The sequence below is a fragment of the Silurus meridionalis genome, chromosome 24 (assembly GCF_014805685.1).
Source record: "Silurus meridionalis isolate SWU-2019-XX chromosome 24, ASM1480568v1, whole genome shotgun sequence".
Taxonomy (NCBI): domain Eukaryota; kingdom Metazoa; phylum Chordata; class Actinopteri; order Siluriformes; family Siluridae; genus Silurus; species Silurus meridionalis.
In genome coordinates, this window is record NC_060907.1 from 17,760,743 (window position 1) to 17,788,448 (window position 27,706).

A 27,706-nucleotide genomic window follows, 5' to 3' on the forward strand; every position below is an offset into this window, starting at 1 on the left:
TATATCGGGATCGTTCCGTGACTTTACTCATGTGAAGACAGATTAGAGTGGATTGCTCCCCGTGTGATCAAAGCTGATTAGATTGATTTGAGACGTGCTCCAATTTGTTACATTGCGCTTACGGCTTTGCATTTATAGGTAATGATGCCCAATCGCTCTTCACTAATATAATGCAATTATCCTCATGTTTAGAGGCTTAATACGAACAGACAAACACTAATGTCCGTGATTAAGAAGGAGCTTTGCTGTAATTTTTGTGCTGAGCACGTAGTGAAGTTGATGGTGGTGGAGATGTTATGGTGTAAAAGTAGCTGAGTCGTACACAGCCGGAGAATTGTTTCAATCTATTTATCGAGTCTATTAGAGGTCATTGAGTCCCGAATCGGCTTTCTTCGGAATAAATATTTCATCAGCAGTTCTTCTGAAGATATACTAAGAAAAGGATAAGTTTCTTTGGGCCCCGGAGCATCCTGGGAAGTCTTGGCATCCCCGCTGTGTGATCTTCTGCCCAGTGGCTCCTACAAAAGCCAAGTCTATCAAAGTCTGCCGCGCTCAGCGTGACCTGCTTTCTATGAAGCACTGGCAATGAAATGCAGAAGAGGGACTCGGCGGAGATAAAGCAAGGCCACTCGGAGAGGCGAAGCGCCTGGTTTTAGGGCCGTGTGCTCGTGCTTTTTTTTTTTATCCCATCACTGTATTTCCCGCTTGCCGAGTTTTACGTTTAACGTCGCAGGGTTTGGGCGGAACGTCAGAATGCCGCTGGCGAAGAGATTTGCTTTCTTGGAGTTAATTAGCTTTCCTGAATATGCTCCGAGGTCACGCCCTGATCACACCGTTGGCGTTTTGGAGTTAATTTTCCGCGTACGGAGAAGCACTCGTGTGGATCGTGTACACCTTCTGTATTTCACACCAGAGGCGATTTTATAATGGGAAATAAAATACTTACTATAATTTCATTCCGAAAATGCCCATATAATCATTCCTGCCAAAAAGGAATGTGTATCGGTGTAGATTAATTGTTTAAAAAAATAAATAAATATATATTATTTAGCAGGTCTTATAATGAGCTAAATAATACTTCAGAAGAACAACGAAACAGTCATTTTTTTTTTTGTGGTGGTGTTTTTTTTTTTTGGGAGGGGGTCCAATAGGATTTAAGAAACTTAATAGCAATTAGGTGCTACTAATTAAATGCCCCTGATTAATCTTTCATCAGCAAGGGTGATCACAGCTATAAAGGCTTTAGCAGTTTGTTGCGCTGGACCATTCAGATGTTTGTTAATGCCATGGAGGAAAGACGGCAGCATTTAGAGTATTTTAAAGAAGCAAATCTGCCTGCCTATCAATCTGGGAAGGGTTATAAGGCCATTTCCAAATCATTTAAAATTATTCACAAGTGGAAAACAAACTATTCAAGGCAATTGCTAATCTTGCTTGAAGTGGACATCCCTAGAAAAACTGACCCCAATATTTTAAAATGAAAGTTAAAATTGGATTTAATTTAAGATAAAACGTTAAAGTTCATGACAGTAGAATAAAACTTGGAAGTATGTTTTTGGAGGACTTGCCAAGAAAACCTTGTCTTTCTACAAAGAACATGGCGACAATGTTTAGGTTTGCAAAATTGCATCTGAACATACCAGATGTCTGAAAACTATATCCGTTGGACAGACGAGACCAATGCGGAGATGGTTAGCCATAATGCACAGCAGAACATTTGGCAAAAAAAGTTTCTTCACAGTGATGTGCAAAACTGATAGTCGTACAGAGAATCACTTCAAGTGATTTCTGATAAAGGTGCTTCTACAAGCTTTTCACACATGGCTTCTGCATTTTCCCTTTATTTATTTATTTATTTGTAAAATAAATAACGATGGGTAATATGTTGTGTTCATCTAAGGTTTTATTTAGCAAATTATTTTATGCAATAGGCTTCAAAGAGGATGTACTTTCATATATATATATATATATATATGTACATACATAAATACCTACTTACCAAACCCCCCCCCCCAAAAATATAAAGAATTATAAAATTCTAATTCCAATTAAAATAAGTTAATTGTAATAAATAAATTGAATGTTTATAAAGCAATTTTTAAAAAGGGTCTTTTACAGCAATTCCTTCTTAGAAAAAACAGTTTTGATTAATTTATTAAATACGATTATTTAATTTATTGATTTTTTTTTACACAAAACATCCATACGATTGTTTACAAAATAGGGATTTATGAAATGTATATTACAATTTTGTAAAGTAAAATTCTATAACAATTCTTTCTGAAAAAACAGGACTATTTACAGTAGATATATACGTATAAACAAACAATTGTGATTTTTTTTCCCAATATTTCTTTTATCTACTATTAAAACTTTAATTAATACAAATATGATTTAATAACTTTAATATAAAAAAAATTAAAGGTGGTTATAAAGGGTTTGAAAAGTGAATGTTATCTCCATTTGGTAGAGATTTAAATTCTCTAATGTACAAGGTGCAGTACATATTTTCTGTTATTATTATATTTTTTCCATTCTTTCTTTTTCAAGGTTATTTGAAACGTTTTAGCGATTCCGGAATATTCCTGCACCGCGCACTCCTCACTTCTGTAATTGTTGTTTCGGGAATGAATTTATGAAAGCCGCTCCCCTCGGGGCTCCTCGCTCAGTAAACACAATCAGTTTTACTTTTGTTAATATTTTTTTAATATATAAATATATGTGCTGTAATGAGAGTGAAACTGATGGGTGCTTTTAAATGCTTTTTGGGGAATTGAGTCTGCAATAACGCTTTGAAAAATGCTTCTGTAATGAGAAAGGCAGGAACGTTATGAACTGAACTGCTGCATAATTATTTATTTACTCTTTTATTTCATACGCTAACCCGAATCCGGTGTTTCCTGGGGTCATTGCCGTTATATGTTATAAACTCCACCGAACTGATCCGTGTATAAAAAATTTGTACTTAGTTTAGAGGGAAATAATTGGACTCTGAATGATCTTTATAACCTACGGTGTGTATTGTGTAGTTTTTGCACGATGTACTGTGCTGTAAATAAAATAATACGCTGATTTACAGTCACTAAACATGGTCAGAAAATAGGGGGAAGTGCACAATTGGTGTTGTTTAGAAGAAAAAGTAAGACGAATATGACTTAGAGTGAGAACTGGGATTCGGGATGGGTGTGGTTTAGTGTGATGGGTAATGGTGTGTGGGTGTAGATATAGGATGGGTTTAACGTGAGGGGTGCGGTTGGTTTGTTTTCGAGTGATTTTCGGAGGATATGTTAAAGATAGGTTGCGTTTTAAGTGTGTGGACTTACAGTTGGGTTGGGTTAAGAGCGATTGGTGATTTAGTGGGGTTTGAGATGGTGGGGTTTGGTGTAATAGATGGGTTTACAGATGAGTTGGGGTTTAAGGTAATGGGTTGGGGTTGGGATTAGTTTGATTTGGAGTGATATGCAAGGTTAGAGATTGTGAAGTTTAGTGTAATAAATAGTTTACAGATTGGAGGATTAGAGTGATAAGTGGGGTTAAAGTTGGGTTGAATTTTGAGTGAGGGGTGGGTTAGGGTTGGGTGATTTTATGGTAAAAGATGGCAGGGTTTACAGATTGGTGGGTTTAAAGTGATGGGTGGGGATAAAGATGTGAAAAATGGGTTGGGTTTTGAGGGATGGCTGGGTTTACGGATACATTGGGATTAAGGTAATTGGTGAGGTTTGGCTTTGTTTTGGTTTGGAGTGATTTGCAGGGTTAAAGATGGTGGGGATTGTTGGAGTTATTGATGGGTTTACAGATCAGTTGAGAATAGAGTATAGATGTTGTTGGTTTGGATTTAGAGTGAGGGCAGGGTGTAGAGATGGATAGGGTTAAGAGGATTTGGTTTTGCTCTTTTTCTTCTTCCTGGCGGCTTCATCCTCTCTCTGCTACCAATATACCCCATATCCCTGTTCTGCACATGTCCAAACCATCTCAATCACACCTCCCTCACCCTGTCTCCAAAACGTCCTACATGCAACAGAACGTTTAAGAGGAATAAATGATGGAAGAAACTCCTGACTCGAGCTCTCCACAACACCCGTGACCTTATTTGCTCAATTCTTTTGAAATAGTTAAAAAGAAGGTTTTGGCCTCATGATATTTTGAATAGAAATCAATTCATGTTTGACTCATTAATTTCATTCTATTAATAGATCAGTTAGATACTTTTAGCATAAACTCAGTTTATTAAGCGAAGAGTCTTGTGACAAAAATGCTAGGAAAATTATAGCCATAATAAATCATAGTACTTTGAATACGTAAGTACATTTAAAGGCAGATCATTTTGTATTTAAGTGAAAGTTGAAAAAGAGCACTTTTACTGGAGTAATATTTTAACTGATGTATCTCTACTTTAACTCAAGTGCATGTTAGTGTTTTTTATTAAAGTAATAGGATTTGGGATTGGTTGGGTTTAGAGTGATTTACAAGGTTAGAGATGGTGAGGATTAGTGTAATGGATGGGTTTATAGATTAGTTTGGTTAAGAGCGATGGGCGGGGTTATAGATTGATAGGTTTTAGGGGCTTTAGAATGTTTATGATTGGACTGGTGAAAAAAAAGGACAACACCACCACAGAAACTATCAAAGTTGTATTACAACTACAAATGAGACCAACAGCCAATCAGCTTTCTGTTATTGGCGCAAATCTGTCTCAGGTTGTACCACAGACGTAAAACGGATTTTATTTTTCAGCTATGTGGAAGTACAAGGTAAGCGATAGTAGGCTTGGAAAAAAAAATATATATATTAGAGCTCGGTTTAGGCCAGTTGCTAACAATGTATGTGTGTGTTTGTGATATAGGTCTTGAATTTTGGTCTTAATGGTCTTGAAATGGTCTTAAAAAGTCTTGGTAAAATCTACCGAAACCCTGAAAATGAAATAGCTTTTCGGTAGACAGGGCATCTTTACATATGTCCCGAACTAGCATTAGTAGAGACACCTGTCCTCATGTTCCTTTCCGAATGAGAAAGCCTACACTGTTGTCACTCAGACAGACTGATAGCACAGAGACGGCGAAATTGATTTATACACGATGATATTCTTATTCACGGCTTTAATTATGCGCCCGAATAGCATATAATAGAAACGCTCTCTGGTGGTTTAGGAAATCTATTAGAGACTTGTAATTGCCTTCACAGAGCCCCCCCCCACCCTCTCCTTTCATCCCTCCCTCCTCAGCCCACTCCGTCTAGTTCATTCTATCTTTTCTATCATTTCATTTCTCTTTTTTTTTTAATCAGATTGAGATCTACTGTGAGACAAAGGGAATGATGTCACCAGGGTCACGCTTATTGCCTCAGAGCACGAATGTTAACTGGATTGACTTGTAATGAGGATGATGTCACTAGCCATCATTTCAGGCCGCCTCGTTGCTACAGAGTAAATAAGCTTGAGGACGATTGCGTCATATTTAATTAGCGTTGTTTTGTTGTGTTGCTGATTTAAAAAAAAAAATATTACACAACATTGTTATTGTTGTTATTATTAGAGCTCGGGGGTGATGGCGTTTAGATAATCGGATCCGCAAATCGAGTGGAGGATGAGATGATGGCAACATTAGAACTGACAGCAAAACAGCACTGTTAATGTAATTTTTTTTGTCCATTTATAGTTACTTTTACGTTAGAAAGTATCCAAAAAGTGCCCAATTTCCCTTCGGATATTGCTGCCACTTAAATGCCATTTACTGTTCTGCTGTTCCACAGGTCACGGTGTTCACTTTTATCATATTCGTTCTGCACTGTGAATTTTTTACGTGTTTTATCAGCAATGTTTACACAAAAACACACTCTACTGGACTACATAACATGCTCACACAGGGTATGTACACACAGTAATTGTTTCTTCTTCTATAGTGAGTATCATTAATACCATTATAAAGACACCATAGTTATAGAAACCTTCAATATTATAAAGAAGTGCAGTAGAACTGGAATCTCATACAAAGAATGAATGTCATTACTAAAGCAAGAATCCCAAAGAACACAATTAAACAAGTCTCCTTTTACTGTAGCCACAGCAGCACCACCCACATACATCATCTCAGGAGCATCTCAGAAAAGAAGGCAAATGTTGTGTTTTTGTCAAATTCGACAGGAAAGAAACAGCAAAAGTATAAATGGTTCGTGAAAAGTTGAACAACTGTTTCCTCATGATGTCCATTTTTTTTAAAGTCCGTCTTGTAAATGTTCTTGTAAGTGCGACTAAATCAGTTCTGTCTTCTCTGTCAGCCACTGTGCATAAAAAAAAATAGAGCGATTAAATCCAGATGCCGTTTGCAAGCTCTGACTAGCGACTAGCGTGCTCTCTGACCGTTGAATCAAAGGACGTGAAAATGCTGACATTATTGTATGCCTGCTAGATGGCCCCTGTGTGTTGCCAACTCGCAAGCAATCTAATTGGTTAAAGCAACAGAGAGATAGATTTCAGAAATAAGAACAGGAAAATACATATACATATTTCTTCTTCTTCTTTCAGCTTCTCCCATTAGGGGGCGCCACAGCCGATTATCCATCTCCATTCCCCCCCTCTCCTCTACATCTGCCTCTTTTACACCAACTACCTGCCTGTCTTTCCTCACTACATCCATAAACCTCCTCCTTGGGCTTCCTCTTTTCCTCCTTCCTGGTGGCTCCATCCTCAGCATTCTCCTACCGATATACCCCATGTCCCTCCTCTGCACATGCAAACCATCTCAATTACATCTCCCTCACCTTGTCCCCAAAACGTCCTACATGTGCTGTCCCTCCAATAAACTAGTCAACACATTTCCATCTCCATCGTTTATAGCTCTAACTTGCAGCACATCCTTCCCAGCTCGGACCCTCTGAATGGACAATCTGTATAAATCCTTTTCTCCTTCCTTAGTGTCCAACTTCTCCTAAAGCTCCTCGTATGCCTTTTCCTTGGCTTTCGCCACATCCCTCTTAACCTGCTGCCGCATCTCCTTGTACTCCTGCCTACTTTTCTCATCACTCTCCTGAGTCCAATTCTGTTTCTCCAACCTCTTCTGCTCTCTTTGTCTTTCTTTCTATTTCCACATGTCACACCAAGTATCTTTCTAGCTCTCTCCTTTATCCCTTCAGCAGTAGCTGCCCAATCATCCAAGACCTCTTTACCACCACCGAGCCCCTGCCTGACCTCTTCCCTGAACCTCACACTACAGTCTTCCTCTGCCAGTTTCCACCGTCTTATATTTCTTTCAGTCCTCACTCTCCTCCTCTTCTTCACTTCCAAAGCCATCCTACAGACCACCTGTCTAGCTACACTGTTCCCCGCCAACACCTTACAGTCTCCAATCTCCTTCAGGTTGCATCTCCTACATAGAACATAGTCCACCTGTGTGCACCTTCCTCCACTCTTATAGGTCACCCTATGATCATCCTTCTTTTTTAAAATAAGTGTTCACCACTGCCATTTCATAAAGTGGTCATTGTCAGGTGTCCACAAAGTTTTGCCAACGTAGTGTACATGTATTGTATGTATGTAAACATATACCACTACATCTGATATTTCTCATATTTGAACTGCTTCCATTTTCTGTTTAGCAGCAATAAGAATTGTAACTTCAGTACCAAATGAAAGAACCCCAGACAGTGATAAAAAGAAAGAAAGCAAGAACAGAAGCGAGGTTTACTTTTGTTAGTCAGTGCACTTCAGGGGCCTGGTTTCAAATCGGAGAGCTGGAATGCCTCTAAAGAAGCCTGAAAGTGTTTAATAGTGTTATAAAGTGTTATTGATTTTCAACCAATCTGTTTATTGTCATTCTCGTAAACCTTCCCTTCCTTCTTTTTATTTTTTTTTATTTTTTATTTTTTAATTCAAGGCACCCAGGGTGAAAATGGAGAGAATGTAGAACCTTGTACTTCTCAAAAAAACGACGCATGGTTTTCTTCTCTTCTTTTATTTGATTTTTTTTTCGTAACCAGCCTTGTTCTGTATGGACACGTTTTGTCATTGAGTTACGGTAGGTTTGGTGTCCGGGTGAAAAACGTGTTTGTGTTTTAACAGAGCAATCCTCATACATCTGAACAAAAAAGACGGTTTTAGCAAAAGCATTTAAGAAATTAGCATATATTGTGTACTTTTTTTTTTTTTTGGTAAAAGAAAAAATGGTGTGTATTCTGTTTCTTTCTTTCAAAAATATATATTTTTCTTCATTTTTGAATTATTTCAATTGTTTGTCTTCCTCAAATTTTTTTCGTCTTTTCTTACAGCCTCTATGTCCCTCATGTAAACTTTATAAAAAATTTTTTTCCTCTTCTTTCTCTTGTTCCTTCTTTTTCTCTCCCTTTCTTGCTTTACTTTATAATTTATTTAATATTTATTTAGTTACCTTTAACTATTAGTATTAGTAAATGTCACTTTGTTTACTTCATTTTATTCAATTCAATTCAATTCAATTCATTTTTATTTGTATAGCGCTTTTAACAATGAACATTGTCTCAAAGCAGCTTTACACAGATAATGTGGTGATTAAACGTAAATATGTTCTTTGTAAGTAAGTTTGTCCCTGATGAGCAACTGTGGCAAGGAAAAACTCCCCGAGATGGCATAAGGAAGAAACCTTGAGAGGAACCAGACTCAAGAGGGAACCCATCCTCATCTGGGTTGCACCAAATGTCCATTTGAAGCAGATATACAAAGTTGCGGGGTACAGTGATGACGATCAGAAGCAAACTGCACTCCCGAGTCAGTGCAGCAGACCGCCAAAACCAACTACAGTCCAATCCGTCCTCAAAAGCACCCGTTCTACTCCGGAATTACATGGAACCACCCAAGGTGTTGATGAGATACCGTCCCAAGCTGCACAGAAGTGTGAAGATCCACGGAGGGGCAGGAACAGTGGTCACTGAAACCTCAGGAGCATGTTTAACTCGACCGAGAGAGAGAGAGAGAGAGAGAGAGAGAGAGAGAGAGATATGGATTATTAAGTGTAACTATTGGTGTATGAAAGTTAATGTCACTGTGCAGTTTGGACTCCGGCAAGACTCGCTATGGCAGCATAACTAAAAGGGAGAACCAGAAGGTAACACAGACATGAGGGATCTCTGGGATAAGAGACGACCCACCACACCACCGCCAACAAACCTGAGTGAACGTGTGAATGTGAGGGACGACAGCATACAAATATACCAGTTCACCAAACACTCTATATCCATGTTCCCTCCAGATCTGAGCCTTTACCTAAGAGAAATCTACTGATAAAAGGCTTGACTAAATAAATAAGTTTTCAACCTCGACTTGAACACTGAGACTGTGTCCGAGTCCCGAACACTGGTTGGAAGTCTGTTCCATAACTGTGGGGCTTTATAAGAGAAAGATCTGCCCCCTGCTGTAGTCTTCATTATTTGAGGAACCAACAGATAGCCAGCACCTTTTGATCTAAGTAGGCGTGGAGGGTCATACTGGTACAGAAGTTCACTCAGATACTGCAGTGCGAGACCGTTAAGTGCTTTATACGTCAGTAGTAATATTTTATAATCAATGCGATATTTAATTGGGAGCCAGTGTAGATTGATTAAAACAGGGGTGATGTGGTCATATTTCCTAGATCTAGTGAGGACCCTTGCTGCTGCGTTCTGGACTAACTGAAGCCTATTTATGCACTTACTCGCACACCCAGACAGTAAAGCGTTACAGTAGTCTAATCTAGAAGTAAATGAATTGAATTGAAGTAACAAAAGCATGAACTAGTTTTTCTGCATCCTGTAATGACATCATATTTCTAATTTTAGCAATATTTCTAAGGTGAAAGAAGGCGATCCTGGTGATATTATTCACGTGAGACTCAAAGGAAAGACTCGGGTCAATAATCACACCAAGGTCTTTGACAGCCGTACATGCTGAAACAGAATCCCCCCCTCTCCCTTTTCTCTCTTATTTTCCATTACTTTGCATTTTTTAATTTTAAACTTGTATTTAGGGATTATTTCTCTCTTTTTTTTCTTTCTTTCTTTCTTTCTGACATACCTTCTCTAGAAGGATAGATAGATAGATAGATAGATAGATAGATAGATAGATAGATAGATAGATAGATAGATAGATAGATAGATAGATAGATAGATAGATAGATAGATAGATCTTAGAAATCAGAACAGGAGAAAATAAAAAATATATATAAATAATGCAATCTAACAATATTAAAAAATAATTTATTCCTGTCTCAAATTTTAACATAGAAATTTGTTGATATACGCAAAAATATTTTTCTTCATTTTTTTAAGCCTTTTTATTTCATTTTATTAAACTTTTAAAAACAGGATTAGTGGATGATGCTTATTGTCAGAGTAAAATCTCTCCCTATTTTTTTTTTTTTTACGTACATTTTTATTAATTTTATTATTTCTTACATCATTAAAGTATTAGATAAATCTCTCTCTGTAATTATATTTCTCCGCACCAGGTCATTTTGGTTCCAAGTGTGTGTCGGAATTCAGCTCTCACTGAACATTAACCCTGAAAAATAAGTGAGCTACAAGCAAAACGCTAACGTCTTGAGTAGGAGATTCTAAAAGTGCCTTCCACATCCACGAGCCCTTTCCATCTGCTTAGCTTAGCGGTTAGCTGTGCTGTGTTTGCGGATTTCCTCGTCGAGTTCCTGTTCGAGCTGAGCGAGCGAGGTTCTTAGCGGCCGCTGATTGGACGAGCTGAAGCCTCTCGGCAGAGCGCTCCCCGCGATGATTCATCTTCCTGTCAAACAAGCAATACGGTCTCCCTTTAGCCAGCCTCAGTGCAGGACACAGTCACACACACACACACACACACACACACACACACACACACACACACACAAATAAAACTAAACAAGAGAACAAGAACAAGTGACACTTTGTAACGATTTGTCGTTGCCAACGAATCATTCAACTTCCGGTACTAAGGGGTGGAACTAATTATTCGGAAACCTTGGGGAAAATGGGTGTGGCTTCTATCCTGTCCGTCACAATGAAGGAGGCGTGGTCTTTCTACTTGTCAGTCCCAGTGTCGAGGATATGTGATTGTTTATGTGGCTTAGATGTCTGTCAGTCTTACCGAAGGAGGCGTAGCTTCTGTGATTTGTCCATCTCAGTGAAGGGGGTGTGATCTACATCTTGGTAAAGGAGGCGTGGCCTATTGGGGTTGTTAGTCCGATTTAAGGAGACTGTTTCTCAGAGTCTTAGTCTAAAGGAGGCGTGGTTTCATAGTTGTCTGGTGGAGGCTTTTATGAGAGTCTCAGTGATACCTACTGTATGTCCCAGTTAGGAAGGTGTGGCCTCTGTGTCCATCAGTCTTATTAAAGGGGGCGGGGTTTCTCTAGTCCCAGTGGAAAATAGTGTGATCGAATTCCCAGTGGATCAGCATGGTTTCTAAAACTATAAACACACTAAAATGCAGCTCCACTTTTGAGACTTTTCTTCTAGTGAACTTTAAAACAGCGTTAAAAATATACGTCGTTCATGCATTCACTCGGAAAAGTAAGCGCCATCATTTATTTAACCGCAAATGAATGTCCATTACATGCAATTTAAACCCCTTGAGCTTGAAACGTGCACAATAAATACTATAAATAAATGAACACTTCAGCTGCAGGTTTAACATTTTAAATGCTGTGTTTTTTTATGATACAGCATTTAAAACGGTGGTACTGTTGCTATGGTAACAACATCGAATCACTATGGGAAGAAAAACTTTAAAAAATTAAAAATTCTTTAATAGAGCACAGCACATTGAAACGCCATTGACTTACTGTGGGCGTGTCTCAAACCGTACACCCTGTTCACTATAGTAAATCCCACGCAAACACCATCTTTACTATAGAATAGTCCCTTTTAACAAGGTCATCAGACCACTGGGGGTCCCAAACCACACAAATTCTTCACTATATAATTGCCCATATAAATATTATCATCAATTCACTGTGGATGTGTCCCAAACCATAAACACTCTTTATAATTGTAAAGCCCACCTAAACACCATCGCCAGTCCACTATAGTATACTATAGTATAGACCACAAAACCCTATCTTTACTATAATATAGCCCACTCTAACCCCATCACAAGTCTACTGTGGGTGTGTCCCAAACCATACACCCTCTTTACTACAGAATAGTCCATTTAAAAACCATTGTCAGTCCACTGTGGGTGTGTCCCAAACCACAAAACCACTTTGTTATAATATAGACCACTTAATCTCCATCACCAGTCCACTGTGGGTTTGTCCCAAACCACAAACCCTCCTCACTATGATGTACACCACTTAAACACCATCACCAGTCCACAATGGGTGTGTCACAAACCACGAACCCACTTCACCAAGGTATACACAACTTATACACAAGTACTCATCCATTACAGGTGTGTCACAAACCACACAATTTCTTCACTATATTACTGCCCATATAAATATTATCTCCGGTTTACTATGGGCATAAACCACACTATACACTACTATAACCCATTTTAATACCATTGTTGGTCCAGAGTGGGCGTGTCTCAAACCACACAACCTTTTCAATAAACCCCTGCGTCACTCTATAGCTCAGATCCTGGCGTATAGGCTTCTCCACTTTAAGAGTTTAATTTGGCCTGGGAGAGTGATTAGATGATGAGCTGACTCAGGTGTGTTAAATGAGGTGAAATGCTAAACTCTGCAGTGTTTCGCTCCTGCAGCACTGAGCTTCACCAGTCTTGATGAAGAAGCTGTATCCTGCACACACCAACCTTCTAATCATCCTCACTAATACACTACAGTAACTGTAGAAAAAAGAAACATTACACACAAGAAAGTAAAATTTCCACTCAAACTACAGAAAATACATGCATCTTTTTTAATTTTTGCTTTCAGTCCCCAGGAAATGCAGAAGAATTTCCTCAGTAACTTTTATTCCTACAGCATTTGTTTAAATTTTTTTTTTTGCTTTCTTTGTTTTTTTCCCGCTTTTAATTTTTTTCTCCCTTGGAGCTTAATATAGAGTTTACATTTTGGTGTCTTTCCTTCTATCTGTTCTGTGTATCTTGTGTAAGACAAAATAATAAACAAAAGAAAGAAAGAAAGAAAGAAAGAAAGAAAGAAAGAAAGAAAGAAAGAAAGAAAGAAAGAAAGGATAAAAAGAGAAAGCCAAAAATAGATTTAAAAAAAGTGTAGGAAGTAAGAAAATATAGGAAAGAATGGATAAACTCAAAGAAAGAAAAATGTAAAAGAAAAAAAAAATGCATAGAAAAAAGGAATGAAAGAATGAAAAATTTTTGAAATGAAAGAAAGAACTAATAAACATCGTCAGCAATAAATAAATAAATAAATAAAAATCGATATTTAGTCAAAAAGTGTCTCTGAGAGATTATATAAAAAAAAAAATCTCCAAGAGAAGTTGTTGTTGGAAAGGACTGAATAAGAGAAGCTCCAGCTGGACCCCCTGGAGAGTCTCACCAGAGAAAGCGCTAACCGCTAATAACAGATCACGTAGACCTCGGAATGCAGGCCAAGTGCTTTTTCCCATAGGACTGTAATAGTATGGATTAGCTTCTCTCGTTGTCTCTGTTTAACTCCGTTCCACTGGGATTTTTTTCGATTGTTCGAATTCGCCCCTTAACGCCAGAGGAAATATTCGTTAGCATGGCCCCATAATGCGATTAACTGCGACTAGCAACTTAAACCTAATTTGATGCGGCGATGTTTTTGAGATTTACTTCTCGCTGTCCTGAGCACAAAACCGGAGGGAGGAGAGGAGGGCGGGAGGCTGTTGATGCTGGAATTAGCATACAAAACAGGGCAAAAGGGGACGCGTGTAAGCTTTAGCATGCTAAATCTAATGCTATTTACACTTAGCATAGTTGATAGCTCTTCAGCGCTAATTCGAGATAAGCTGGCTAAATCTGCAGCGAAGAGGCGAAGACGGCAAGAAGTGGCGGGAGAGTGTGTGTGTGTGTGTGTGTGTGTGTGTGTGTGTGTGTGTGTGTGTGTGTGTGTTTTTTCATTATGCAGTCAGATTTGTCTGCAAATTCATTAATGGAAAAAAAGAATTAATAACTTTAAACTTGACCCAGGACCACCGTGCATTCAAAAACTTCCGGACATTTTGCGCCTCAGGCAGAACGTCTGGTGATAAGGGAGGAAGAAATTAGCCTGAAAGAACCGCTAATAGCTTTAACCGTCACATATTCTCAAGGTCGACCCAAAAAAGCACTGAAGCAACGTCAGGAAGTTTTCGACATTATGCACAGGCTGAAGCTACGCTTTGTCATTTCAGTGCTGGGATTTCTGACACTGACTCTAAAGGAGCAGCTGAGCCAAGTGAAAGTTCAGAAATCAAACTGTTTGAAATGATTTTTTTTTTTTTTTGCGTAGAGATTAGTCTGGTAACAGTGAATATTTTAGATCTGAGTTACAAGTGAATCTGTTTAAAACATGTTAGAAGTGATTTGTTACAAAATAATCTACTAGAAGTAAATCTGTTACAAAACAATCTGTTAAAATGTATCTTTTTAAAGTTTATCTGTTAAAAGAGACTATTACAAATTCTGTTACAAGTGATCTGAATTGAATCTCTAAGAAATAAATCTATTATAAGTGATCTGTTAGAATTGTATCTGTTGGAATGAAATCCATTAAACGTGATCTTTTGGAAATGAATCTATTAGAAGTGATTGGTTAGAAATAAATCTTTTAGAAGTGATCTGTTAAATATCGATCTTTTAGAAATTAATCTGTTAGAAGTGATCTGTCAGAAATGAACTTGTTATAAATGATCTTTTAGAAGTGATCTGCTAGAAATCAATCTTTTAGAAATGAATCGATTAGAAGTGATCTGCTAGATATCAATCTTTTAGAAGTGATTTGTTAGAAATATATCTGTTTGAAGTGATCTTTTAGAAATGAGACTGTGAGAAGTGATCAGATAAATGAATCCGTTAGAAATAATCTGTTAAAAGTAATCGGCTAGAAAGGAACCTGTTAATAATGAATCTGTTTGAAGTGATCTATTAAAAATAAATGTGTTAGAAACGGATATGTTAGTTATGACTGTTAAAAATAAATCTGATTGAAATGACTCTTTTAAGAATGATTGAGGTAGAGGTGAATTTGTTAGGAATTAATCTGTTAAAAGTTAATCTATCAAAAGTGAATCTGTTAGAAGTGAATCTGTTCAAAACATGTTAGAAGTGATTTGTTAATGTATTTTTAGAATTTAATCTGTTCAAAGAGACTCTATTACAAGTTCTGTTAGAATTGAATCTGTTGGAATTAAATCTGTTAAACGTGATCTCTTAGAAATGAATCTCTTAGAAGTGATCTGTTAGATATCGATCTTTTAGAAATGGATCTATTAGAAGTGATCTGTTAGAAATGAGACTGCAAGAATTGATCTGATAAACGAATCCGTTAAAAAGTAATCGGCTAGAAAGGAATCTGTTAATAATGAATCTGTTTGTGATCTATTAGAAATAAATGTGTTAGAAACGGATCTGTTAGTTATGACTGTTAGAAAAAAATCTGATTGATATGAATCTGTTAAGAATGATTGAGGTAGAAGTGAATTTGTAAGAAATGAATCTGTTAAAAGTGAATCTATCAAAAGTGAATCTGTTAGAAGTGAATCTGGTTAAATTGATCTGTTAGGAATGATTGGGTTAGAAGTGATAGGTTAGAAATTAATCTGTTAAAAGTGAATCTATCAAAAGTGAATGTTAGAAGTAAAGTGATTACATTTAAATGGAAGATTTAATTATGGATGCCAGTTCATAAAGTATTTATGTGTATATGCCTGTAGTAAGGATAAAGTAACGATGCCCCACACACATACACACATGCACACAAGCGCTGGACAAAACCAAAGAAAATTAAGTACAACAATAAAAAAAAAAAACAGATTTGTGCACCTAAGTTGTGTCAAATATATAACTATAAAGCTGGGAACTTTCTGAGTGCAAAGTGTTAAGTTTCATGTGTCATGTGTAAAGTACCAAGTGTATGATTTTGAGTATTAAGTGCTTTTATAAAGTTTTGAGTGTAAACTATGAAGTGTAATGTTCAGAATTGTGTGTGGAGTGTAAAACCAGTGGTGTGGTGTTAATTATAAAGTGCTAAGTGTAAAGTATGCAAGTGTAAAGTGACATTAGTAAAGTGGCTAGTGTATGGTGTTGGGTATAAATTAATTAGTGTAAAGTTATGTGTGTAAGGTGTCAAGTATAAAGTATAAAGTGTATATTATAACATTTTGAGTATGAAATTGAATGTGTTTAGTATAATAGGTTGAGTGTAAAAGTGTAAAGTGTGGAGTGTAAAATTTTAGTTCTAAACCTTCAAGTATAAAGTCTTCGGTTTCATGTGTTGAGTGTATATTGTCAGGTTTGTGTTTTAGTATAATGGGTTGAGTTTTAAAGTGTGAAGTATTGAGTTATTTATTTAAAATGGCATGGGAAAAGTAGCAATTGTAGTGTTCAAGTGCTAAGTGAGCATATCCAGGTGTAAAGAGTTAAGTGTAAAGTATCAAAATGTACAGTGTCGAATGCAATGTGTGAAGTTTAAACAGTTGAGTGTTACTTGTTGAGTGAAATGGGTTAAATGTAAAGTGTCAAAGTGTAATGTGTAATGCGTAAATCATTCGGTGTAAAGTATCAAAGTGTACAGTGTCAAGTGAATTGTCTCTGGTGTAAAGTGTAAAGTGGCAATTTTAAATGTTCAAGTAAAAAGTCTTCAGTATTATGTGTGGAGTGTAAATTGTCAAGTATAAGGTGTTCAATATAATGGTTTTATTGTCAAAATGTCACGAGTAAAGTTGCGAGGGATACGGTGTTCATTATAAAGTGTTAAGTGTAAAGTTTTGAGTGTAAAGTGTCAAGTATAAAGTGTTGAATCATTCGGTGTAAAGTATCAAAGTGTACAGCATCAAGTGTATTGTCTCTGGTGTAAAGTGTAAAATGGTATAAAGTATAAAGAATTCAGTATAATGTGTGGAGTGTAAATTGTCAAGTAGAAAGTGTTCAATATACCGGTTTTAGTGTCAAATTTTTTATTTTTTTTTAGTGTCATGAGTAAAGTTGCGGGGGATATGGTGAATATTAGAAAGTGTTAAGTGTAAAGTTTTGAGTATAAAGTGTTGAGCATAACAATTTGAGTGTAAAATATGAAGTATAATCAGTTATAAACCTTTAACTATAAAGTCTTCAGTATTATGTGTTTAGTGTAAATCGGCAGTTTTAAAATGTTTTACTATTATGGGATGAGTGTCACTGTTAGACCGAGAGAAACAGAGCTGGAAGCCGAAGTAAGTTAAGCGAGTCTTTAATGACACAACAATAACCTAGAGTGAGCGGTATATCCGTGGTACACCCAAAAGGGGCAAGGTCCACATTATCTAATAACGATACCGAAGCGCTGAGGAAATATCCATGGTACGCCTGGAAGAGGCAAAGCCCACACAGTCCGAAACGGTTGCCGAAGCGCTGAGGAAATATCCGCGGTACGCCTGGAAGAGGCAAAGCCCACACAGTCCGAGACGGTTGCCGAAGCGCTGAGGAAATATCCGCGGTACGCCTGGAAGAGGCGAGGTCCACACGATCCGATAGAGTCCGAAAGTTCCCTAGCATAACGTGCAATAACGGACGAGGCCCTGAAGGGGCAAGGACCTTAAGTAGGCCGTGTGGAATTAGTGTCAGGTGCCGGTACTTAGTATGATGGGGAAGCGATCCGTGCGGGTAGGGTGCAGAGGAGAGGTGAAGCTGGTGGTGCCCTGACAATCATAGTGTCAAGTATTAAGTGTAAAGTGGCGATTCTAGTGGTGAGAGTATAGTGCAAAATGTATTATGTATAAGTGTGTGTAAAGTTTTATGTGACACGTATGCAGGTGTAAAGTGTTGAGTGTAAAGTATGCAAATGTACAGTGTCGAATGCAATGTCAAGAAAAAAAAAATGGGTAAATTGTTCCATGTAAATTTCAAAGTGTAAAGCGTAAAGTATTTTAGTGTAAAGTGTAGAGTATAGAATGTTGTGTTTAGGCTCAAACGTAAAGTATAACATGTCCCACTGTTCAGTTTTAAGCGTGAAGTGACCAAGTGGCAGAAAGGGGACAGGAAGAAAAACAAGGAAAAAACTGTGTTTTGAGTTACTTGCTGATGTTTGATTGCCTGCACGTAAAAGCTTTTCTTTAGTCGTCTTGTCTGTGACTGGATAGCAATTCAAAGAACAAACTGAGTGCTGGCTGACCGAGGCCTGAGGTGATTTTCTGTACTTTCCTCAGGCACTGTGAGCACTAGATGTCCTGTCTGGCTGGGGGTTTGTTGCCTGTGATAAGATTTGCTGTTCTCACCACCCTCTGGAGGGCCTTCTAGTTGTGTGAGGAGTCACCGCTATACCCTGCAGTGAGGAACCCAGTCAGGATGTTGTCTGTAGTACAGTGGGAGGAGCCGCTGAGGATGTCCAAATTATTTTCAGCTTCCAAAGGAAATAAATCCCTTGGCGGGTAAACTTTATGATTGTTATGGTGCAGGGAAGAGGGACATGGTGAGGTTCTGAGGGATGTGGAAGTTCAGAGCAGTAGTCATTTGATCATCATTTGAAAGCGATTGGATTTAAAAAAAAATTCAATTTGGTTGAAAATGATTTGGATAGAATTGATTAATTGGGGTGATTAGAATTATTTGGATAGAATTGATTCATTAGAAGTGATTTGATTAAAATTAGTTCTACAGAACTAATTGAATAGAAGTGACTTGATTGATTGATTGATTATTTGGAGAAAATTGATTCATTGATTATATAATTATTTGAGTACAATGTATAAATTAGAATGTTTTGGATACAATTTATCTATTAAAAGTGATTTGATTAGAATTATTTCTACATAATTACTTGAATAGAAATGACTTGATTGATTAATTGATTGACTGTTTGGGGAAAATTGATTCATGAGTGATTATTTGATTATATAAGTATTTGAATACAGTGTATAGATTAGAATGTTTTGGATACAATTCATCCATTAAAAGTGATAGAATCAATTGATAAGTGGATTGATTAGAATTATTTGGATGGAATCGATTGATTAGAATTATTTGGAGAGATGTAGAGAGATGTAGATCTGCTGTTTCTGCACAAATGCTGTACGACTCGGTAAACACACTGCCATAGGATTCCACAACTCTTAGTTACAACAGCTTCATAGCTCTAGTGGGAAAGAAGCGATAGAAAGAAAGGAGGGAGAAGAAAAGGAGAGGATGTCAGACATAATTTTTATTTAATATCGGTAATATCTCTTTTTTGTTTTGTTTTGTTTTTTTGCTAGTTTATATTTTCTTTGTTTTCCCAAAGTAACAAAACGAGCCAAGAAGAAAAGGAGGATGGAGGAGAGAGACAGAAATGTGAGAGGCAGAGAGAGAGAGAGAGAGAGAGAGAGAACTCATTGTTTGGTGGGACAGGATTGAAAGTCTGTCCACTTTCATCGCATTGCACTGCCCTCTATAGGTCTCTCTCTCTCTCTCTCACTCACTCACACACACACACACACACACACACACACACACTCTCTCTCTCTCTCTCTCTCTCACTCTGTTTCCATCCCTCTCCTCTCTCTCTCGCTCTCTGTTTATATCTTTCTTTCATTCTCCCTCTTTCCTTCTTTCTCTCTCCCGCTACCTCTTTGTCCCTTTTTCTCTCCCTCTTCCATCACTCGAACTGTCTGTCTTTCTCTCTCCCTCTTCTTCCTGTTTGTCTGTCTCTGAATGTGTCTCTTTCTCTCCTCTCTTTTCTCTACAGGGATGTCTCCGTCTGCCCCCCTCCTTTCTCTCTGAATGTCTCTCTCTCTCTCTCTCTCTCTCTCTCTCTCTCTCTCTCTCTCTCTCTCTGTGTGCCCCCTCATATTTTCCAGTCCGGATTTACCCCCGGATTGTTTATACACTGCGATGCAATGCATGAACACACAACTTTGCCCAGTGCACCACCACCAGCACGAGCGAACAGCTGTGTGTATGTGCGCGCGCGCGCGTACGTGAGTGTGTGTGTGCGCGCGTGTGTGTTAAGTATAAGATCTAAAGGCCGGTGTTGAGTGCGCGGGACGGATCATCATCACCATCAACACCATCAGCATCAGCGTCAGGGTCCCTGCACGCGCGCAACCGCGGCCGTGCTCCCTATATACACGCACGCACACGAGCACGCGCGCGGAAGGCAGGCTGTATGTTTCATCGTCTGCTTGGTCCGAAAGAAGAGGAGTGAGGGCGCGAGCAAGGAGAGAGAGAGAGTGAGAGAGAGAAGGAGGGAGAGAGAGAGAGAGAGAGAAGGAGGGAGAGAGAGAGGGAACGACGATGCACGCGCGCATCAACACCACCACCATCATTACTCGTAGAAAATTCGGTGTTTAAAACGGATTTCGAAACATAATAAAAAAGGAAAGGAAGAAAGGAGTGAAAGACATACTGGAATAATCTGCAGGTTTTTTTTTTTTTTTTGCCTTTTTTTTTTTTTTTGGCAGCCTGGCGCGCGCTACGTTCCCGGTGAACGGACGTCGTGATGCTGCTGCTGTTGCTGCTGCCGCTGCCGCCGCTCCGGAGACGATCAGCCCGGTAAGGAATATAACATGCAAACCAACACGGACTGAAGAGTTCAGGGGGGATTTCATTGTGTGGGAACAAAAAAATAAATAAATAGAAAGAAAGAAAAAAACGCACAAAAAATGACGCGTAATGCATTGGTGTGAACGCGCGGATGCGGCTTTTGAACGAGGGGGAGACACCGTCACGCGCTGGGGGATTTCGATCAGTGATCGAATTTGGGATCGAACTGGGATCTGTTGGGGGTTTTTTTTGCACACATTTGCCGGGTGGTCAAAAGAAAGAAAGAAAGAAAGAAAAAAATCGTGATTTGCACGCGGGCTTTTTTTTTTTTTTATTGAGCGTGAATTTTTTATTACATTTTTTGTTTTATTGATTGGTGCATTTTTAAATGCGACAAAAAAAGTCGGTGGATGTGGTGCGAGATCTCTCTTTCTCTCCTTCTCTCTCTCTCTCTCTATCTATCTATCTCACTGTGTGTGTGTGTGTGTGTGTGTGTGTGTTTGCGTTTGCGTGCGTCGGCGAGTGTCTCCGGTACCGGAGAGAGAGAGAGAGAGAGAGAGAGAGGAAGGAAAAAAGAAGGTGGATGTTGATTTGCATGAATCATGAGAACCCGCAGAAACGCCGGAATCCAGGATTATCACCAGCAGACCTCGGATCTTCTAATCCAAGAGAGTGAATGAATGATGAAAATCATCCATGGATGTTAAATGAAGAGATTTTTTCTTTTTTTTTTTTGGAAGAAAGAGTGATCAGAGTGTTTTGCTTTCATGATCAGCGTTTTCTTTTTTCCTCCTTCGCACCGAGATGCATGGGGCATCATCAGATTTACACACACTCAGACTTGCACACGTACACTTGCATGCTAAAGGCTTTGGCTCTGTTTGAACCCGAATTAAACTAGACCGGCGTTAGAGATCAGAAAAACAGGACGGATCGGATATGCGGGGTGAGTAGCTCAAATAAGGATGGTGAGATCACCTGGAGCTCGAAGCTTTTATAGCGTGAACAGATTTCTGCAAAAGCAATGGGGTGATGATCAGAATGCATGCTCCTGTCTTCAAGGTCCTTAAGAATCGCGTAATTGCTCTTTTCTGCCCTTAAAATTTCCTCCGAACACTTACAGTGTTGCTCCTTGTTGTCATCTAAACAAAACGAAACGTCGAAACAAGGTATCGATAGTTTATTTTGGAGGTGATTCTTCTGTCTGGAATGTTCCGCACAGTCGCCGTGTTTGACTAATGAATGCATGCGAGTCAAATAGATGCATTTTTTTGTAAAGAATTCAGGTAAATTATTGATTTCTTGTTCTTGAACCCGAGTATGCTGGCGTGCAAAAGGTTTCTCCCCCCAAAAAAGAAAAGAAAAGACAACCGCATCTGTTATACTCATGTCTTTTTCCTGTAAAGATCCTTTAGTCCATTTGCTGTTCTTTCAAAAAAAAAATTGATCGCCCCTCTTTTCTTTCTGCCTTTTTTTTTTTCTTCTAGATGACACCACAGTCTGCAGCGGCACTACAGTGAAGGGCGCCATTCAATCCGATGAAAATGCGTGTCTGGATACTGACACTAATCTTGCTGCTTGCCGCTTCTCTGAGCCTGGTTGAGATGTATGACAATTATGGGGAGATCTGTAGGAATTTGTGCACTTGCGAGGAAAAAGAGGGCGTCCTGACGGTCAGCTGCGAAAACCGGGGCATCGTGAGACTGTCGGAGATCAGCCCGGTTAATTTCCCCACCTATCACCTTCTCCTGACGGGGAACTTGCTGAAAAAATTGTCCGTCAATGACTTCATCAACTACACCGGAGTCACCATTTTGCATTTAGGCAACAACGACATATCGGAAATGGAGACCGGAGCTTTTAATGGACTGCAGGGATTAAGGCGGTTGCACGTGAACAACAACAAAATAGATGTTCTTAGGGATGATACGTTCACTGGATTAGAAAACCTGGAATACCTTCAGATTGATTACAATTTTATTAGTATTATTGAACCCAGTGCTCTCAGCAGGCTCCACCATCTGACTGTGCTCATTTTGAATGACAATCTTTTGTCATCGCTGCCTACTAACATTTTCCGAAATGTGCCCTTGACCCACTTGGATCTCAGGGGCAACCGCTTGAAAATGTTCCCTTACATTGGCCTTTTGGAGCATATGGACAAAGTGGTGGAATTACAGCTAGAGGAGAATCCCTGGAATTGTTCTTGCGAACTTATCTCGCTAAAAGCGTGGCTGGAAAGCATCGCCTATACAGCGCTAGTTGGCGAGGTGGTCTGCGAGACTCCGTTTCGCCTGCACGGCCGCGATCTCGACGAGGTCTCCAAGCAGGAGCTTTGCCCTCGTAGGGCCATTTCGGAATATGAGATGCGCCCGCCGCCACCTCTTAGTACAAACGGATATTTTCAGACGACACCAGTGGCAGTGACTTCCTCTGCTACATCCTCAGCAGTGCTGAGGTCCTCATCCCGACCTACCAAAGGCACTCGGCAGTCCAACAAGACCAGGTCCAAGCCCACTTCTCGCATCCCGGGCAATCCCTACAACTATGGGCCAATCATAGCTTTTCAGACCAAATCTCCCGTGCCTTTGGATTGCCCCACGGCATGCACGTGCAACCTTCAGATCTCGGATCTTGGGCTCAACGTCAACTGCCAGGAAAGGAAAATCGAGAGCATATCGGATCTAAAGCCCAAGCCGTATAATCCCAAAAAGATGTACCTCACTGGAAATTACATCCCTGTTGTGCGCCGATCGGATTTCGTCGAGGCGGAGGGATTGGATTTGTTGCACTTGGGGAACAATCGGATATCACTCATACATGACCGGGCATTTGGGGATTTAATCAACCTGCGCAGGTTGTACTTGAATGGCAATTTGATTGACAAGCTCACCGCAGACATGTTCTTTGGGCTCCAGAACCTTCAGTACTTGTATTTAGAGTACAACAAAATCAATGAGGTAGTTGCAGGTAGCTTTCGTTTCGTGCCAAACCTCCAGCTGCTTTTCCTGAACAACAATCTTCTTAAGACCTTGCCGGGAGGCGTCTTTTCTAGCATGTCCCTCTCAAGGCTCAATCTACGCAACAACCACTTTCAAAACTTACCTGTCAGCGGTGTCCTCGATCAACTCAAGGCTTTGGTGCAAGTGGATCTTTTTGAAAACCCATGGGATTGCACGTGTGATGTAGTAGGCATGAAAATATGGCTGGAGCAGCTCAACTCTGGAACTGTGGTTAACGATGTCGTGTGCGTGACTCCAAAGAGACTTGCAGGGCAAGATATGCGCAGCCTCCTTTCGGAACAACTGTGCCCAGATTATTCGGATATTGTTGTGTCGACAGTAGCTCCTTCAGAAGCCACCTTGGAAACGAAGGTAGTCACCACGGAGACTCCTTTGAGGTTTAACCCTCCTTCAAGCACCGTTCCATTGTCAGTCCTTATCCTTAGCCTCCTCCTGGTCTTCATAATGTCTGTTTTCGTGGCTGCTGGGCTGTTCGTTGTGGTCATGAAACGGCGGAAAAAGTCCCAAAGCGACCGCACCAGCACCAACAACTCGGATGTAAGCTCCTTTAACCTCCAGTACAGTCTTTATAGCAATCGCTCGGTCCCCAAAGTCAAACACCCAGCAGGCCATGTCTATGAGTACATCCCCCATACTCTTGGGAACATGTGCAAGAACCCCATTTATAGGTCCAGAGAAGGTACTGCTGTGGAGGATTATCCTGATCTGCATGAGCTGAAGGTTGGCTACCGAAACCCCAACCAGGAAGAGCGGGACCCAGCGTCAAGGAGTCCCACATACACTGTTAGTACCATCGAACCTCGGGAGGAACCTTCGACCGCTCAGGATGCCGAGCATTTCTTCCGAGGGATCTTAGAGCCAGACAAGACTCCAAACAGTGCCGGAAATAGATACGATTACAAGTACCCCAGTCCTGGATCTTACACGTACAACCCAAATTTCGATGTACGGAGGCAATTCTTGCATCCCGAGGGAATTAGAGAAACTATGCTGTACAATTCCGCTCCAAGTACTGTCTTCGTGGAGCCAAACCGCAACGAATATTTGGAACTAAAGGCGAAACTCCAAATGGAGCCGGATTACCTCGAAGTTCTTGAGAAACAGACAACATTTAGCCAGTTTTAAACCTTGTCTATGAACATGCATACTGTTAGGGATTTTCACCCCTATTTCCTTGCGAAGGGTGCACCGGGGCGTACGATGTACGCCGCCAACTTTAAAGAAAACAACAGAACAAAGGCAACAAACAAAAATCCTCCAAAGGGGTGTGCCAAAACTGTCGTACTTTAATTTTTAAAGATACTTGACATTAAAGGAAATTTTAAAAAAGAAAAAAAAAAAAGGTCTCGGGATGAAAGCACGAGTTGTGGTACGAAAACCGGTGATGCAAAAATCGCAAAATCTATTTTTTTAAGTTGACGATTGAATTGAATACACTTAAATAAACAAACAAAAACAAACGTAGCTGTACAGATAAATCCAAGTACGTTGCTTTTTTTTTTTTTTTTTTTTTGCCTTTCTTTTTTCAGGAGTATATTCACACAGAACTTTAACAATACAAAAATCGAAAAAAAAAAAATAAAGAACACTGTACTGCAGTGCATCTAACTGTGCAGGACAATTCCTCTGCTCTAGTCTGTAAGTAAGTAAGTATTTATTGGTATAATCTCCATGTATTTTTGAACATTATTTGATTCTTCATCATTAATGACCTGTACCACGATCCCTCTGTACAAGCTTTTTTGTTTGTAATTTTTTGATCATTTATTGTAGCTTGCATTGTACAAGTGGCTTTCTTTCAGCGGTGGCACACCCTGTACCCCTCCCCTCCTTTTTCCCATGCACCCCTTTCCCCCAAAACAACCCCCTTCCTAAATCTTCCCAAACCTCCAAATCCTCCACCTTCCATTTCCAGTGTCGAAGAGACTTTTGCATCATTTAAAGATTTAAAAAAAAGAAGTGTCTTTGTATGCCGTCTGCACTTTTTGAGAAAAAAAAGTATATAGAAAGAAAAAAATGGGAGGCCAACCTTGGTCTTCCAGGCTATCATTAGAGGAATTATTATATATTAAAAATGATTAATTCATTCTTAATATGTATTTTAATATGTTATCAGAAGAAAAAAAAAGAAACAAATTCATAAACGAGAATTGAAGTAATAATTATGTTGTGTAATACTATTTTAATGTAACACCTATTTTTATACAATCATTCGCAATTCTATCTTTTTCTTTCTTTCTTTTTTTCCTTCTGTTTTTTTCTTTTCTCAGTTATTATTTCCCCGATTGCTTTTTCACTTATTATTGCACTATATTGACCAAAATATGTTTGTCATCAATAAATATGATGTCAAGTTCTTATATACGGATATATATATATATATATATATATATATATATATATATATATATATATATATATATATAAATAATGGATCATTGTTGCCAAGAGGTTAATACGCTCGTCTGGCACGGGGGGAGAGGCTAAGCCGTTTTTAGGAACGAAATTAGCAATGCTAATCGATACAGACTTGTAAACAGTGTTTAGAGGCGTTCCTAAAACAATCAATGCTTTTCAAATAAACTTTTTTTTTTTCCTGAGCTTGGGAAAAACTAAGCAAAAAAAAAAAGGGAAGAGAGAATACTAAAGTGGAAGGTTATTAGCAAGGAAAATTTACAATGGCAGGGTTAATATTGCAATAGCTACAGGCCGTGTCGTCCACTCATCACTCGTCTGCTGCATTTTAATAAGACGGTTCGGGAATCTCGATTGCATGAGGCTGCATTTTTTGACATTGTGACTGTAATGTGAGTTTTTTTTTTTTTTTGCCCTTGTAATTATTGGTATTCGATTTATTTCAGTGTAGTACCGCAAACAACAACAACAACAACCCCTCAACGGTTTCCTTTACCGGTACCTTTTGGGCCAGGAACGAATAAAAAATCTTGAAGATGTTCACCCCGAATTCTTAAAAACTTGTGAAAATTGCATTTATTAGTTTTTAAATATAGGATAGCAAAGTTGAAAATGGCAAAACCAGGAAACATCTTTCATTTCTTGCAAGCATTTTCTTTTTTCTTTTTTTAACTCATTTCTGGGGATAAAGAAATAGACGAATAAAAGTATTGAATTGTTTTTCTTTTTTTTAGTTGTTTCTAGTTGTTGCTTTTTTTTTTTTTCCAGAATCCAAATATGCAGTTGTGAATGTTCAAGGGTTTGTTCTGTACAATGTTCTCTGGTTAGGATATTCGCACTGGAACCTTCTTCTCTTTTCATATAAAAAAGATTATAAAATATTTAAAGATTAATACAAAGAAAAAAATGGGATCAAGAAATGCAGAAATAATTGTTGACTCAGAAAAAAAGAGCTTTGAATAAATACATAAATAAATGGATAAAATCGCTTTTACTTTATTACTTTATTAACACATTATTCTACTTTAGAGGTATTCCCATCTTTTTTTTAATTTATTTTTTTATTTTTTATTTTTTTTAATTGCAGTAAATCAGACATGAGCAGTGATCTGTAATCGAATCACTAAGCAATGATTTAATTTCCTCAAAGTTGTCAATTTTAATTGATACTGAAATGGTAAAAACCAGATGGAAGGTATTTTTATTATTTATTTATTTTTTTTTTATTCCTATGTTTTTTAGGTCAACAGTTACTTCTGCTGGATGTAATGATCCCATTTGTTTTTTTATCTTTTATGATTTAACATAAAATTAAATCAATTTTCATTTTATTTTTCATATCTTTTGAAAAAACAAAAAACTAATTCAGAATTCTTTTTACCCACAAAATCGTTTCCAAAAATCTTCTTAAAAAAGGCTGAATTCTTTTGTTCTAACAGAGTGTGCTGTATATCTTTATTTTTTACTCCTTCTCTCTATTTTTCTTTTTCTTTTTGTAAAATGGCTGTGTTGAGTATTGGGGTTAGAGTGTGACCCCCCCTTCCTCCTTGTTCCAATGATAAAGAGCTCCACTTTCTCTCTTTCTGTCGACTCGAGGGCCTCGTTCCAAATCGCAATGTGACGCGGGGGCTTTTTATAGCCGCGTAAAAAAAAAGGGAAGGGGGACAAATCAGACCTGTTATGGCAGGACAGACCTTGA

General features: G+C 38.6%; 1 protein-coding gene and 1 long non-coding RNA gene across 7 annotated transcripts in view; one reads left to right on the top strand and one right to left on the bottom strand.

Annotated features, from left to right (window-relative positions):
• Positions 1-25,754, top strand: part of LOC124378291 (SLIT and NTRK-like protein 5) — a 127,644-nt gene extending 101,890 nt beyond the window's left edge. For 4 of the 6 annotated variants that reach the window (XM_046837873.1, XM_046837874.1, XM_046837875.1 and 1 more), the window contains 2 exons: positions 20,488-20,578; positions 22,057-25,754. In XM_046837873.1, coding sequence (XP_046693829.1) covers positions 22,108-24,717 — 2,610 coding nt within the window. In that variant the 5' untranslated portion in view covers positions 20,488-20,578; positions 22,057-22,107 and the 3' untranslated portion in view covers positions 24,718-25,754. Of the gene's footprint in view, positions 1-20,487; positions 20,579-21,138; positions 21,516-22,056 lie in introns of those variants that run through there. The other 2 variants (XM_046837877.1, XM_046837879.1) reach the window with 2 other exon arrangements.
• LOC124378292 lies at positions 10,178-12,620 on the bottom strand. Its single transcript, XR_006924195.1, has 3 exons — positions 12,489-12,620; positions 11,269-11,394; positions 10,178-10,735 (listed from the first exon to the last, which is right to left on the bottom strand). It is a non-coding gene; the product is annotated as an uncharacterized LOC124378292 (long non-coding RNA).
• Positions 25,755-27,706: the final 1,952 nt, after the last annotated feature.